Source organism: Xenopus laevis, chromosome 5L (genome assembly GCF_017654675.1).
Source record: "Xenopus laevis strain J_2021 chromosome 5L, Xenopus_laevis_v10.1, whole genome shotgun sequence".
In the NCBI taxonomy this organism is placed as follows: Eukaryota; Metazoa; Chordata; class Amphibia; order Anura; family Pipidae; genus Xenopus; species Xenopus laevis.
This window is the reverse complement of record NC_054379.1, coordinates 135631910-135647626: the sequence shown is the minus strand read 5'-3', so window position 1 is coordinate 135647626 and position 15717 is coordinate 135631910. Positions and strand designations below refer to the sequence as shown.

General features: G+C 36.3%; 1 protein-coding gene across 15 annotated transcripts in view; it reads right to left on the bottom strand.

Annotated features, from left to right (window-relative positions):
- Positions 1-15717, bottom strand: part of kif1a.L (kinesin family member 1A L homeolog) — a 103353-nt gene that overhangs the window by 9835 nt on the left and 77801 nt on the right. For 4 of the 15 annotated variants that reach the window (XM_041563419.1, XM_041563429.1, XM_041563424.1 and 1 more), the window contains 9 exons: positions 9650-9758; positions 8925-8991; positions 8394-8478; positions 7436-7541; positions 5783-5809; positions 5064-5087; positions 3859-3973; positions 3087-3220; positions 1679-1762 (listed from right to left, as the gene is read on the bottom strand). In XM_041563419.1, coding sequence (XP_041419353.1) covers positions 1679-1762; positions 3087-3220; positions 3859-3973; positions 5064-5087; positions 5783-5809; positions 7436-7541; positions 8394-8478; positions 8925-8991; positions 9650-9758 — 751 coding nt within the window. The remainder of the gene's footprint in view (positions 1-1678; positions 1763-3086; positions 3221-3858; positions 3974-5063; positions 5088-5782; positions 5810-7435; positions 7542-8393; positions 8479-8924; positions 8992-9649; positions 9759-15717) is intronic. The other 11 variants (XM_041563426.1, XM_041563431.1, XM_041563428.1 and 8 more) reach the window with 6 other exon arrangements.

Here is a 15717-nt window from a genome sequence, read left to right as displayed (position 1 = left end):
GAAGGTTGTAGTTTTAACCTGCAGGTAAGACAATGAATTATCTGAAAAAAAACTGCTCTATATTCATATATAATTTTAATTTCTATAAAACACTTCACTCTCTTCCACTGATGGTAGCAAAAGCAGCACACTTTTTTCTAACTATAGATCCTCTAAATTTTCCATAATGTTTTGAATCTGCTGCTCAGTGGAAATCTAAAGAAACTGTATGTAAGGGTACAACCTTTATGGAGTAAAAATATATCCTTAATACTTGTTAAATGGGTGTTGATATGTGGCTAATACTAAAAAAGATGGGAGCAAAGTTTACAGTGCTAAACTGGCATCAGAGACCTTGCAGGGACAGGACGCAACTGGCAGCTGCTTGTCGCATAAGACAAGGTCCACAAGGCTTCTCATCCTCTAGACACTTCTGCATGTTACAAGCAGCACAGAAAAATATATAATCCACACTCTGAAATAACATGGGTTGTTTATTTAGAGCTGTCCATGCTGTGGGCCATTATCACATGTTTAGGGGGTTTGGTTATTATAAAACAATGATGTAATGCAAAGAGGACAATATAAATTGTTCCTATATTGTATACATGAAAAAATCACTCTGAGGGTCATATCTGACCCTCTGGCCTCCATGTGGACAGCCCTCATTTAGTGTGGCCATAATATCATTTTGTCTCTTGCCTTAAACTGCACCTGAAACATATTAATATAGTCTTAGTTAAAATCTAAAATCTAAAGGAACCACATAAGCATTGGTAACAGGAATGGTGGCTATATGTGTTATAAAATAATATAAGCAAACTTGCTTCTTATACAAAGATATTCCCATAAAAGGAAATTTTATGGAGAGGACAAGGCTTGCATGGGGGAAAGGTATGAAGCACTGGGTTATAGCGAATGTTTTAGTCTCAAGCTCTTCCACACAGCAGAATTAGCACATGAAAATAAAGTAGTAACATATCAGTTCTATAAAGAGATGCAAATAGTCATCGGTTATCTGACTGTTTTGTGTTTGTTTTTTGAATGAAAAGCTGCATCACATTTAGAAATAATTAGATTGTGAGAAGAATCTGCCAAGTGAGAATATTTTCCCCACAAAATTGCTGATTTGCTTAAAATGTACATACACCCCAATCATTTCCATTCCAAGCATCATGATTTATGGACAGTATGATATAATGGTAATTTAGTGTATATAAGTGGTGAGGTACCTAAGGAGAATCAAGGGCAGGCTGTAAAGAAACGGAGCGCACTGTGGCTCCCCCCAAGCAAATTTTAAAAAAACAAATAATTTTTACAGTTTGTAGCATAAGTGGAACAAGACTGATATTGAGTGCTAGCACTGGGACATTGTTTTGGGCCTAGTTTCATAATGTTTCCATTTCCAACTCCATATAATGTGCCTGTTAATGGAACAGAGGCCAAATGCACCCAATAAAATCGCACGTGAGTGAACTGCAGATGACACCACCTTTAAATGGACTTTTTCTGCAAGTCATAAATAGCAAAAGTGAGCCCAGTGCCATTTCTTTACAGAATGCCCCAAGTGTCTCCAGTGAAAGAAAACTCTCCAATTCAAGTTATTACATGGAGCATATTCACTAGGGAGTACAAATGTACTTTGACTTGGAAAATAGGCTCCGCAGAATAACTTAAAGACAGGAGAGACTTTTCTTACCTTGGTGCATATCCCACCTTGCCTCTCATATTCATAAGCATGCATGTTAGCCGAGTACAGTAATGCAATAAGTTATAGGAGAATCTAGAGGTTAATGAAAAAGATAAGAGAACATGAAGCGGTTCAAGCGGATATCAAATGTATTGTTTTAATTAGGGCTTATAGAGATATGCAGCCCCCAATGTGACATGGGAAACAGAGAAGAAAGTCACAAAAAATGTTGATTGTTTATATGCATGTGTACTGAGATGAAAAAAATAACTGAATTTTAAGATTGAATTAGTGACCAGAAAAATATTGTTGATTTCTAACATGCAACTATCCAGCTTCTGGGCAAACAAAACATCCCAGGGAGAATTGCTGTCATCTCTACCTCTCACTGTGACAGTGTTACTGATAGCCCACTTAATGAAGATGATTTGTCAGCCTAATAATATATATATATAAATTTACACATACACAAATAAAAAATTAAGTTTCATAAAAAAGTCATATGCTGGTAAAATCATTACATAAATGTAGAAGAGCAAAGGTTTTTTTTAAAATATAATAAATGTAGATTTTTTTTTTATTCCCTTCAGTATGTACTGGGGAAAAGTTAGAAAATATTATAGAACAAAGGCTAAATGCTAATAAATGCTATTTAATGCTTATAGAAATGTCTAGAATTCAGTGTAAGCATAATTTTTCTGACTGAGCTGTATATGCCCATATTAAATCCAGTATTAATTTTTATGCAGAGATAGACATCACAGAAAATTCACATGCAAAAAAAATAATAACAAGCTCACAAAGTTCAGCAATTAGTGTGCTTTTTTTTCTTTCTTTCTTTATTTTCTGTTTACTGTTATTTTCTAATATGCATAATTGTATTCTATGTATGGGATGTTGCATATGCTTTTTTAAGAATTAAAAAATCTAAATAAAGAATTAAAAAAGAAAATAGTGTGCTTGAGAAATATGCCCATTAGACTGGTTTGTGATATTACTTGGGGGGCATGCAATGGCAGGCAGATACATAAACCATTCAAACACAAAGGTGCAAAATATCAGGGGTAACATATCTCTCTGCAAATGCCATTGCACTATTTACATCATACAAAAGAACAATATAATCATATCTTTCTTTCCTGCCCAGCATGTGCAATAATTAACAGGATGAGACCTATGCAATCTCTGTCTGTACGCAATAACAAGCAGTAAAAAAAATTAGCTTACTGAAATGTACATTAATTTGGCAAGCAAGTTATACATACAATAAAAATATAGATCTTTAGTAACTTTTATTCAGCACATATGATGACCCAATGCCCAGCTGATATTGAAGATTAGCGTTTATTGAATGTTAAAAGGTCTGCTGTAGCCCCATTTTATGTAGGAACATTAATACAGTTCGCTGTGAACTCACCTTTCAGAGGCTCGTAAGCTGCCAGTTCCAAATAGGTTCCGAATGGACCGGCATGCTGGGAGTTTGGCATCTCGAGAATAGAAAACCATGCAGAAGTCTTTTGTGATCACAGCAGGCTGTGTACAATTTTCCATCTGTTAAAGAGCAAAGCAGCAGAATTTTCATTATCAGACGGAGAAAAAAAAATCAAGATTTACAAGGGGCTGTAAGAAGGACATAGTCTTATAGTCAAAGGGAAATTCAACTATGCTCCCCTACTTTCATCACCATCATCATGACCTATTTATATACTTTTAGAGGTTTTCACACTATCTTGGATAGTATTTTCCAACACCTTTAAAGGACATGGAAATTCAAAGTTGTTGGGGGGGGCCCTTTCTACCCCAGACCCTAATCTAAACTTAACCTTCTCTCTTGTGAAATTGTACTGAGTGGGGTAGCCTTCCCTTGTCCAGTAGTGCTGCCATCTTGACAGACCTAGTAGAGCACTGACTGGCTGTCTTTGAGGTCTAATGCACATAAACTGCATATAATAAAATGTGTAACATAAATGGCACTCTAACAGGTCTGCAAAGTTGGTGGTGGGCTGGTGAGTTTTTAAAAAAGAGAAAAGCCAGCAGGGAGAAGATTGGAGACCCCCTCTTTCCATTATAAAGTATTTATTGCTATGGCTATGTTAGCATCTAGATAAATACTACAAGGCCTGAACAAGAGATTCCATTTAAAGAAGATATTATTCATATCCCAAAGATATTTGCTCTAGATGCCTCACCTCCACATAGGCAGACAAAGTCATGTAGATCTTCTCTCTGTATGGAGTGACACGATTCAGCAACAAAGAGTTGTGCATAGAGCTGTCCCAGGCCACCTCAAAGTGATAGAATGTCCTACCATAGAGACAAGGAGATATTGTTATTTCCTAACAATAAAAGCTCAACCATAGTGAGATTTGTAGAACCTACAACTGTACAAACACAAAGTACAAAACACCCTTACAGTATGTGGGTACACAGAGATAGACTGACGCACTGGAGAGAGAAAGAACAAAAGAGACACACTGACTGAGCATGCATATTTAGACAGATGTTAGAGGTCTGTATACATTACATAAATGCACTGGCCTTTGTTAATCTTCTGTTTGGAGCAAGTTATATATGTTTTAGCCTCCAGAGTTCATTATGTTACCAAAATGTAACTGCGGGTATTTCCTTGGGAAATAATAATCATCTGACCTAACAAAATGTTGGAGTCACTTGACTTGGAAGCTCTCAGTAAAACATTGGCCACTGCTTTTAACACACTATCGTTTTAGAAATGTGAAACTGCCCACAATAAAAACAGAAGCACTTGAACTGGTTAAGCAAATGCATTTGGATATATGATGAGACAGGAAAACAAGAAGCAGGGGCAAGGAAGGGGAAGCAGAGCATAAGACATTATGGTGAAGATGGACTGAGAAGCTAGTCAGGTTGCCAATGGATGTTAAGAAGCCAGTCTGACCTATGAAACTATGAATTACATTCAAGTATGAACCAAAAGGATAAATATGGATGAAAATGAGAGCTTGAGGAAATGGCAGTAATTTATTTAAGAAGCAAGAAATGTCTTAACAGTAAATGTGATGTATGATAAGCTAAGAACAAATAGAGGCCAATGGCAAGGCTTTACCTGAAGGCAGAGAGAGTGAGACAAAACAGACACATGGCTAGTGGATTTAAAGTGGTAATGTGCTACTGAGAAGATATTAACCTTCCAGAAGTGGAAGAATAATATTAAAAGCAAATAGAGAATACTGTGATTTTCCTGTTTACTGTCTGAACAGTTCATCTTGCAGGGAGAAGTTTTATAAGGAAAAAAAGGAGTTGTGAGGTGGGGAAATAATAGGTAGAAGAGGGGAGGCAAGAAAAGGAGGAGGAAACAGTGCAAAGGAGACTTCAGACAAGGATAGAAGAAGACAGAATATTAGAAAAGAAGTACCTGGTGCCCCTCCCGGATTGGCAGCTGCAGGTAGGAGCCCCAAATACATAGTGAGAGAGTGTGAATGCCAAGGGCCAAAAAAGAGAAATGAGTGCAGATACCCAAGGTTGGAGATGGGGAGGAAGATGGGAATTAAGAATGTATCAGTTTGTGCAGGGCATGGAGAACTTAAACACAAAATAATAATTTTACCATTTCTTACCCTTAATTAAATGCCTACTCATGCAAATGACACCAACTAATACATCCCATTCTATGTATTTTTATCTTATGCTTAAAAGGTATTTATTACCATTTTAAGTAACACGTTATACAGTATATGAAGAAATAAGATATATATAGTTGTATACACAGATAAATTGCAGATTTTGAGAATGCACAGACTAACAAATCCGAGTATTAATCCCTGTTCCTGGTGTTAGAAGTTGCTGATAGTGGGGCTAATCTTTCTCAGTGCCACATGCATCATTAGCGTTAGGCAAAGTAAAATACACCCAAGTAGAATACAGAACCACACGCCAAGGAGGCTGCTAATGGAAAGCCAGATAAAGCAGTGCAGAAATAATTGGATTTGCAGTTTGGAATAGTGAGGAAATGGAGAAACGTATGAAATAATAACAAATGGTAAATGGTAAAGCATGGAAAAGGAAGATAAGGGAAGATGAAGAAGAAGGGAGGAAGTTTAAGGGTTGGCTTAGGAATGATTTAAAGAAAAATACCTAGGAGTGTCAGAATCAAGAAACTGCCTGAAACACAAATAAGGAGATGTTAGTGCAGGCAACATGTTGGTACCAATATTCTCAAGGCCCCAAAAAGTCTCCCAGTATATTTATTCAGGCATAAGGAAACTATTATAAGTGTTGGGGGCAAAACTCATTAAACAGATTTCCACTTGTCCAGTTGTTAAGGTAAGCTATGTAATAAAGGCAGTTCTAATAAGGGTGTGTTGAAAAGGAACTATATTCTTAACATTAAAGTAATCAATTATATGCAAACATTTATTACCCTACTTTTTAACCTCACCTCACTGTTACCCAAGTTTAAAAAAAGGTAATAGTTTTAGCATTTTGTTTTTCACAAATAGTTTGTTTAAAATCACTTTGAGTAATATTACTTCAAAGGCTTACGATATTCAAATCAGTGTTGTTGTCTAACAACAAGCCAACACTTCCTTATAACAGCCCCTAATATTTGCTGGCGTTGGTCTGGGGGTCTATACTCAAACAACTCAAACAGGTATTAGCACCCCCAGCTAGGACTGAAGTCTGGCAAGAGACATGCCCAATGGCAGTGGCATAACAATATATTACTGGGCCCCATAGCAAATTCTTTTACAGGCCCCCAAAATGTCTAGAGATTGACCTGTTTTACTAATATTTATTAAAACTGATATGATATACCTTATGGGCCCCCTGCACCCACAGGGTGCTTCCTCTGTATTTACACCCCTGCCCAATGGGATCAGAATTGAAATGGTGATGCTAAGTGGCTGCTTAGAAGGGTTGCACTTCTATTTTTAAATTATCTATTCAAACATTGCCATTCTTTTTATAACATTGGCATGTACATAATGAGAATAAAAGAAGGAGGGTTATAAATGATTATAGTATTCACCCTGTTTCATTGTTGCATACCCTATATGTAATGGGGAGTCAATCTACAATTTGGACACCTGAGTGAACAGACCTCTTAAGTTAGAGCTTCCATGGTATATTATTAAGTTAAGCATTTGAGCCAGAGTAATAAGGGTCTTATAGATATTATTTGGTGTGATATTATTTTTTGGGGGAAAGTTTTGAAATGTAGTAAGAGGAGATGAGTGGAATAAGGACACTGTTGCTTGAATGTTGGGATGTAATTTAGGTGTAAAGTGCTCCTCATGATAATTGTAAAAAACACAGAATGAAGAAATCATAGTGCAAGGAATTCTATGACTATATTTAAATTATTTAAAATGCTAAGTAGACGGAGATGTGTTAATGCCTCAGGAGATGCAGTGGCTACAATGATTAATGCTGGACATGATATATGAAGGTGACTTTAAATAATACGTGAGGATATGTGCAAAGGAACGTGTAAAGGAATGAAAGGAAATGAGTGTGATTGGGGAATAAGTTAAGAGGATTTGTTTGGGAAGGCTGGATGAGGAAAGCACGGGAAGCTTCTGCCCAGATTTCTCTGATTCATGCTTAATGATGAAGCCAAAAGCCAAAGGTAAAGGGAACACAGCAATATAAGAGACTCTTCATTGCTCATCCCTAGTAAGCTCCTCCCTGCCCATTTTAACCTTCCAGACACACCATATAAACCCCCTGGTGTCTGATTCATGGGATTCCCACTTGCATTTTTACAAAACCCACATTATCACTCACCGATCACCTCCTTCAGGGGGCCGATACCCCGCAGATAGGATATTCAGTGACAAAATGTTGGGGTCAATAAGAGACTCATCCGCCTCTGGAGTGTTCCGGATGCGACCTAAGGTTACAGAAATGATTTGTTTTGTAAAGTAGGAAATGTGATATACAAGGCTGCTGATGAGGAGCAATGCAGGAAGCATGGATCCCAACTCCAGAAAAAAGGCTATGTAACCTATGTAAGCTATGTACTGCCATGCAACCTATAGACATTTAAGTGCTAGAGAAACACCTTCCAACAACATTCAGCTGCCAGTGGATGATGGATTCTATAGTTCAATAGATAGAAGGTTAAAAAACAGACATTACTACAATATTTAGCAGTTTTTGTATTACTGTAAATGGAGCCACCATGTCTGTTACCTTTTCCAGGCTTCTTTTATTGAATAATTTGGGGCTGCTTTATTATGAATCAGTATTCAACATTAGGTAGAATAAGACTTTCCTTGTTTTTTAATCTTTGATTAAATCTTAGCTGTCAAATGAATTTATTTATGTCTATATATGCAAGAAAAGGTGGTGTTGACTATTGCTCCGGCTTTTCAGGGGTTTGATATCACAGACCCTCAAAGAATGACTGATTTAAATTCCATTGTAGGCTATGAGTAATGTTTATTTAAAATTTTTGCTTTTCTTTTGGGGGCACCCAAGATAAGCACCCATGTACCCACCCGCTCCTCTAATCATGTGCACACACCCACCATGCACCAGAAAGACCCAAAATTCCAGTCTTTAGATGGTCTGAAACTAAAGGAAGACAGGCAAAAGGTATACATACCCAGCACCCCCCAGCACTGTGCCCTAGATATGTGGCTCTTCTGCCTGCCACTAGTTCTGGCTGTTTTTTAGTCAATATCAGTATTTATTAATAATTCATAAATATATGAGTTTAAATTTAAACAGTGGTGCTCACCCACAACCAGCTCTCGCACTTCCAGCCACTTCAGCTCAGCGCCAGCTTCATGCACCAGTGTCACTGAAATGCGTCTTTGGATACCCTGTGTGACAAATTCCAAGGTCATAAGAAGTTATGATACATTTGTAGCATTAATAGGGGTCAGCGGCCGGTTAAAAAAAAGTCTCATTGCTACACTTTTTTGCACTTTGCATACTGCGTGGTGCAGTACAAATGTCATTTACTACCTTCAGGGCTGGGAACTAAGTGCAAAATAACAGACCCAATCCTGCATGGATTTTTTTTATTAGATATGATGCACAGAGCAGAGCCAGATAATGGATGCAAGTGCTGTTTAATCTCCACTTGTGCAACTCTCTCTGAAAAATAGATATTGGAAGTCACCCTGGCGTTCTTTCACTGTGAATATACATGTAATCTCATGCTTTTATATGTTGTTAGAACTCCTCTCTGACATCAATATATTGATATCTCATAAAAAACAATTTTAATTCATGTAAACGGTAGACCTGTAAGAAGGCACTGTACCTGGTGAAGAAGAAATGTCCCGTGGCAAGGCAAGCCAACTCCATGATCTATTGATACCGGTATGTAACTGTAAGAGTGGTATGTTACAAAGTCAAAAAAGTGCAGTAAGAAACACTTGAGTATATAGATATGTGGCATTACTATTCCTTATTTGAAAGTATAGAGAATCCAAAAATGCTCTCTTAAAATATATTTATACAAATATTTCTATATTTTTAAATGTTTCCTTACCTAATCTACAGAAAGCCCTTTCTAACCTCTCATACCACTAGTACATGGGATTGGGGTGGTGAAAATTGAATGATTGTTTTTTTTTTTTTTTTACTATTAGGCCCCATAGATGTAGGGACAAACAAAATGCACCATTTTGACATTTGATAATATACAAAAAGATCCAACCAAATATAAAATCCAAACCTAATTTGTATTTAAATATATGCACAATCTCTAAAGAGACATCACCTGTAAACACAAATATGACACATTCAGTTCCACATTAAAGTCCCATGATATTAAGGGTTCCAATTATGTTCAGCTGAATACTAAGGATTTATTTGGCTGATTACAAATCTTTCACAAAGTTCCAGCATTCAGTTGAATCCTGAACTAAAGACTAGCTTTCATGACCAAGGGGAACCAGTAATTTAACAAAATAATTAAGCCAAAAATTTATGTTCTAATGGTCTTTTCTGATTTTCCTTGCTTCACAGAACAAATTGACTTACTCTCCATTAGCTTCAAGTTCACAGATCTGGAAGTAAGCCATCAGGTCATACTTGCAGTGACAAGGACCAACACTGGGGACACGCTGTCTGCTCAACTTTGTGGCAGGAACTGGCAGCAAGAAAAACAGCAATTGATATTTATTAGATGGAAGTGAGAGGTTGGAAGAGAGTCTATGAGCATATTTGAAGAAGAGGAAGAATCAGAAGACATAGGTAAACCAGGAGGCACCAAAATAAAAACCATGCAAACAGTAAAAGTTTCAAATAGTTTATGAGTTATTAGTGTTAGACTGGGCTCCTGGATCACATCAGAGAACCTGACATCCAGTGCCCACTCTCCAAACAATAGATGGAGACAGTGCCAGATATATAGACTATATAAGCTCCTGGTGGATATAAGAAAGGCAGCCCTACCCTATAAGTTGTTAAAAATTGTTGGCATGTACAAAACTCGTATTACCTGAAATCTGATAAGGGTTGTATCTAGTGACACCTAAAATTTAGGGAAGTTACAATTGTTATTAAAAAAAATCACATTCTAGTGTGGGTTAGAGATGTCTATAAATGTAGGACAGCAATGGGCAAAGCACAGTAAATTACTGTATGACCCCAACTCATTGATCTTCCTTATCAGTATTATCATTATTCTAATTGTACCATACCATACAATTGGCCAGATTCAATTCAGTAAGAAAAAGGTTTCTCACGTGAAAGGTCATGGACAAGATTCAATCTGAGATGAAATTCAATTTAGAAAAAACAAATTTCACGGTTTAGTACGTGAAAACTCTATTGAAGTCTATGGGAAAAAAAACTGGAACTGAATTTGGAGAAAATTTGTTTCTCCATGAATTGAATCTCCTCCGTGAGTTTTCACGTGATAAACCATGAGATAACGTTTTCTCACTGGATTGAATCTGGCCCTATGTGTTGTACATTCATTTTAACAGGCACAGCAACCTTTTGTCCCAAAAAGAATCCAAAAATGAAGGAACGGACAGCAAATGCATTACAGGATGTGTCAACAAATGCATTACAAGACGTGTATAAGAGGGAAAATAATAACTATTCAATATAATTCAACAGAGGACTGAAACCAAATACTCAGACTGAAATCTTCATTACATTATAGGAAACTAAAGCCTTAGTATAACATTATTATACATTTTACCTTGTTTAGGCTTACTTAACTAGCCCATTGTCATAACAGCACTATGACAGTCCAGGTCCAAACATTTAACTCCTGAGTAACTACAAGAATACATGCTAAACTAATTACAAAAACAAATTGTTTAGCTAATGAGTTTAACTTCAGGCTGTAGTCTACATTGACTTTTATGAAACCACTGTCTTTTCAGATGAGTTAAGGATCTTTACTATTAAACTGCTTCTGGCCTTCTGCACACGGGCTAGTACACTATAGCTTGCTAATCAAGTCATATATCCCTAGTGATCACATGGCAATTTAAAGACCACTTTGGAAAAGGAGAAAGCAAAATAATACTACATTGCATACTATGGGGGTTATTTATCAAAGGTAGAGTTGTTTTTTCCACGAATTCGAGTTTTTGAGGGTTGTTTTCATGAAAAAAATCTATTTTTTTGTTAAGATTTATTATGCCCCGAAGATGGACATAGCCTGAATCCGAAAATACTTCAGTTAAAACCTGTCGAAGTCATGTAGAAGTCAATGGCCGAGGTCCCTTGAACCATTTGAAGATGTTTGTAGCGTTCATGATGTTCGGGGTTTTTTTTTTGATCAATTCGATTATTCGAGTTTTTCACCCCGATTACACTAATTCGAGTTGTTTGCATTTGACTTGTTTCATAAATTATAACATTCAAGTTGAGTTTAATCGAGGTACAAAAAAACCTCACAAACCTCTAAAACTCGGATAAACCACAAAATGTATGTTTTTAGTTGAATCTCTCCTTTAATATGCAGCTCTGGGACACACAAAGAAAGCTTCCTCTTTAATATGTCTCTTTGGCATATCAAAACAAATGACATGCCACCCGCATCTACCCTTCACAATTGTTTCTTATAAAATTATCTCTTGATCCAAGCATCAATGTGCAGATAATGCCTCTTGCATAATTGCATTGCATTATGAATGAATACTGCCCTCCTTTGCTTCTATAATCAGCAGCTAAGTACTTAATGGCTAAATGGATGAGTTATCATTTTATTATGATTTTATAACTAGCGCTCTAACTCTCGTTAGCATAATTCATTTCACTTCCTTCCTGCAAATACAAAGGGCGCCATTCATTTGCATAGCTATATGTTCACCTGCAACTAGTGCATTACATGGATGGGGCTTTTAAGCTTGAGCTTAAATTGACTATTTCAATGAAAAGAATTAATAATGCATATAAAATACACACTGTGATAGAAATCTTGACTCACTGCACACCAGCAACTAAGCACTTGTTTTATAAAAGCCACAGTGTGTTGTATAAAATGGCCTTAAAATAAAAAGTTAAAAACAGATTCCACAAATCTGGTTAAATAAATATATATATATATATATATAATATATATATATATACATATATATATATATATATACAATATATATATATATACATATATATATATATATATATATACATATATATATATATATATATATATATATATATATATATATATATATATATATATATATATATATTGCTGTCTTATTAATCATTGGACTGTTTAGGTTTAATTAATGGATTATAGGTCAAGATTAAAAGAAGTTACTAGCAGAATTCTTAATAGGTTAAACTGTGATAGCAATTGAATAGCACTGGTCAGAACAACTATTACAGGCCCCAAATCATTTTATTTCATGATGTGTAACAGCACAGGATTTACAGGGTGTATGTCAGATTTAGTAAACGAATCACAGTTCCAACATTTTGATTAAAAAGAAACATCACCATGCAGATTCCTAGAAAACTAGTTATAAAAATGTTAGCAGCCAAACGAGATATGGTACATGTCATAAATGTAATGTATATACATATAATACACAAAAGCCGTGAATATCTTGTAAATTATATCCTTATAAACGGTGAGTAGTGATGTCATCAGTTATAAACGGTGAGTAGTGATGTAATTTCTGTCACATGACTCACTAAAATTTGTGTATTATAATTAATAAAGTACCCCCAGTTGTAAAATATGAGGATATTATAAGTAACCTCGGAGTTCCATGACCTGTATAAAAACACTCGGCCTTCGGCCTCGTGTTTTTATATGGTCATGAAACTCCTCGGTAACTTATAATATCCTTATATTTTACAAGAGGGGGTACTTTATTCACTATATATAGGGATTGAATAAAATAAGAATTATAGTATTGTGGGATGGTACATGATTGTGCGTAGGATGCTAAATTATCAAATTGGATTGTGGGATTGTTGTGCCAGGTTTGATTCCAGTGCCAGGTCTTAAAGGGGTGGTTCACCTTTAAGGTAACTTTTATTATGTTATAGAAAGGTAAATTCTAAGCAACTTTTCAATTGGTTTTCAATATTTATTTTTTATGGTTTTATAGTTATTTGTCTTTTTCTTCTAACTCTTTGCAGCTTTCAAAGGGGCTGACTCCCTTATAAAAAACAAATGCTCTGTAAGGCTACAAATGTATTGTTATTGTTCATTTTATTACTGATCCTGATATTAAGGCCTCTCCTATTCATATTCCAGTCTTTATTTAAATCAATGCATGGTTACTAGGGTCATTTGGACCCAAGTTACCAGAATGCATAAGATGCAAATTGAAGAGCTGCTGAATAAAAAGCTAAAACCATCAATAATAAAAAATGAAAACCAATTGCAAATTGTCTTAGAATACCACTCTCTACATCATACTAAAAGTTATCTTAAAGGTGAACAGCCCCTTTAAGGTGGCCATACATAAAGCAATTTTCGACCAGATAATGATTGGACGGGTTTGATTTTTCAATCGGATCAAGGACCGCATTTGCACTTGATGTGGTCCTTGTCCTAACTGCCTGTCTAGTGCCAATTATGGTCCAATCATTGGCCTAAGGGACAAACAATCAGATTAGCCCAATATTTCCCACCTCAAGGTGAGCACAATGGGGGGAAGATTTGCTTGTTTGGTGACCTTGCCAAACAAGTGAATCTTTGCACTTATGGCCAGTTTTAGCCAATGGGAAATTGTATCAGCCCATAAACCATTGTTTTGTTTGCTGCTAGTAACACCGGAAAAAAAAGCGATAATCATAAATCTCAGTTATTGCTGATTGCTTCTGACAACGCAACATGGTGCCATATTAACCATCTGACAATGGCAGTAATATAAACCCATGGAATATTAATAAAGGTTTTAATAACCACACTTCATGATATCAGTTATACTTAAAAGGGATGTTATAACTAGTAAACTCCACCAATGAATTGTAAATCCTCTGAAGCTTGACCCACAGATTCTTATCAGAAGAAGAAGTGCCTCTATTTAAAGCGGAGGAACTACTGCACTTGTTTGCATCAGAGTTTGGAAAACAGCACATGCTATTGAAACAAAACACGCCGGTAGTGTAATGGTTCTGGTTATATTTGTGAGTGTGACATAATGACCATTTAAAGGGAAAAAAATCTATAATTTTTCTATATACTGTAGCTATCATGTGAAGTAATCTTATACATGTTTTATTATGGCACATATCTAGTTTTGCTGCAACATCATTTTAATAAATAGTTCTCATATCAAATTCACCCAGAGGATATGGATTAAAAACACAGAAAAAGAAAAAAAGTTGTATTTCTCAGAAACAGGATTTATGAGAAGTAAAAAGTTCACAACACAAAAAGTTTCAGAGATCAGAGTGTAAGGCAGCACGTTTACTGAGGCTGCTCCCTCACGCACCATGTCTCTGAGCCTTGGTCACGATCCCAGTCATCTTGAGCATGGGAGACTCAAGTTCCTGTCCCTCAAGCCTGTTAAATACACTGTTTCCTATAAGGCCACCTTCTGTAGTTGGTAAGGGAACCAAGGAGCTCAGCATACGGAAAGTGGGGTGAAAAGCTGGGGGCAGAAATGGGGTGTGCAAGCCTAGTAGTAGAGTCATAAAAAAGGATAAGCGTTTTCGATCAGGGAATTGTAGAAGTTCACATATAGAAGTAGTATGAAATAAGCGGATGAAGAACAAAAAAAAAAAGGCAAAATTATTTTTGTGAAGATACAAAAGATTCTGCAGTTATTCCTGCTTTCTGTTACACTGTCTTATCTTGATGAAGGTTATGTCATCTTAAATAGATTTCTGGGATTCTGAATGCTTGCCCAAATTCACAGAATTTATTAATCAAGGTAAATGAGGTAAATTTACTAAGCGATGAAAATTCGCCAGCGACGGCTTCGCAGCCATTGCAACCCTTCGCCAGACAATGCTAATTTACTAAAATATGAAGTTGCTACCGGGGCGCCAAACGCTGGCGAATGTTCAATTCTGCCTAACGCAACTTCGTTAGAGGTCTTCGCCCAGGCTAATTTGCATACGGCGGGAAATTTAAAGTTGAATGGACGTATATGTTGCAGCAAATACATTACATTACACAAGTAATGTAATGTATTTGTAATGCCCTACACATGAGCCCACTGTATATTTAATGTTAGTAAATGTATGAGGGAAACTGGTTACCCAAAAAAATGAAGGACTTTTGCAGGTTATCACTCTGAAAAAAGGAAAAAGACGCCAGCGTTTTTTGGACTTAGAAACTTTTTTCACTTAAAAATATGATGAAGGTAACAGAAGATTCAGGGAGAATATCTATGCTCTCCAGTGCTCTTCACCTGGTCTGAGCTGGCGAAGGCAAGTCTGGCGAAAGAGGTAACGTTCAGAAAAATCCGCATCTTAGTGAATTTGCGGAGTAACGTCCATTCGCCAGAGCGAACATTTGCCTGCCGATAGAGTGCAAATCACCGCTAGTTTCTATCTCCTTCGGTAGAAAAGTGACGCCTGCGCCAGTTAGTAAATCGGCAAAGTCCCTGAAAACGGTCACTTCGCCCTTTAGTAAATCTGCCCCATAGTACCTTACATAGTAATTTTCATTA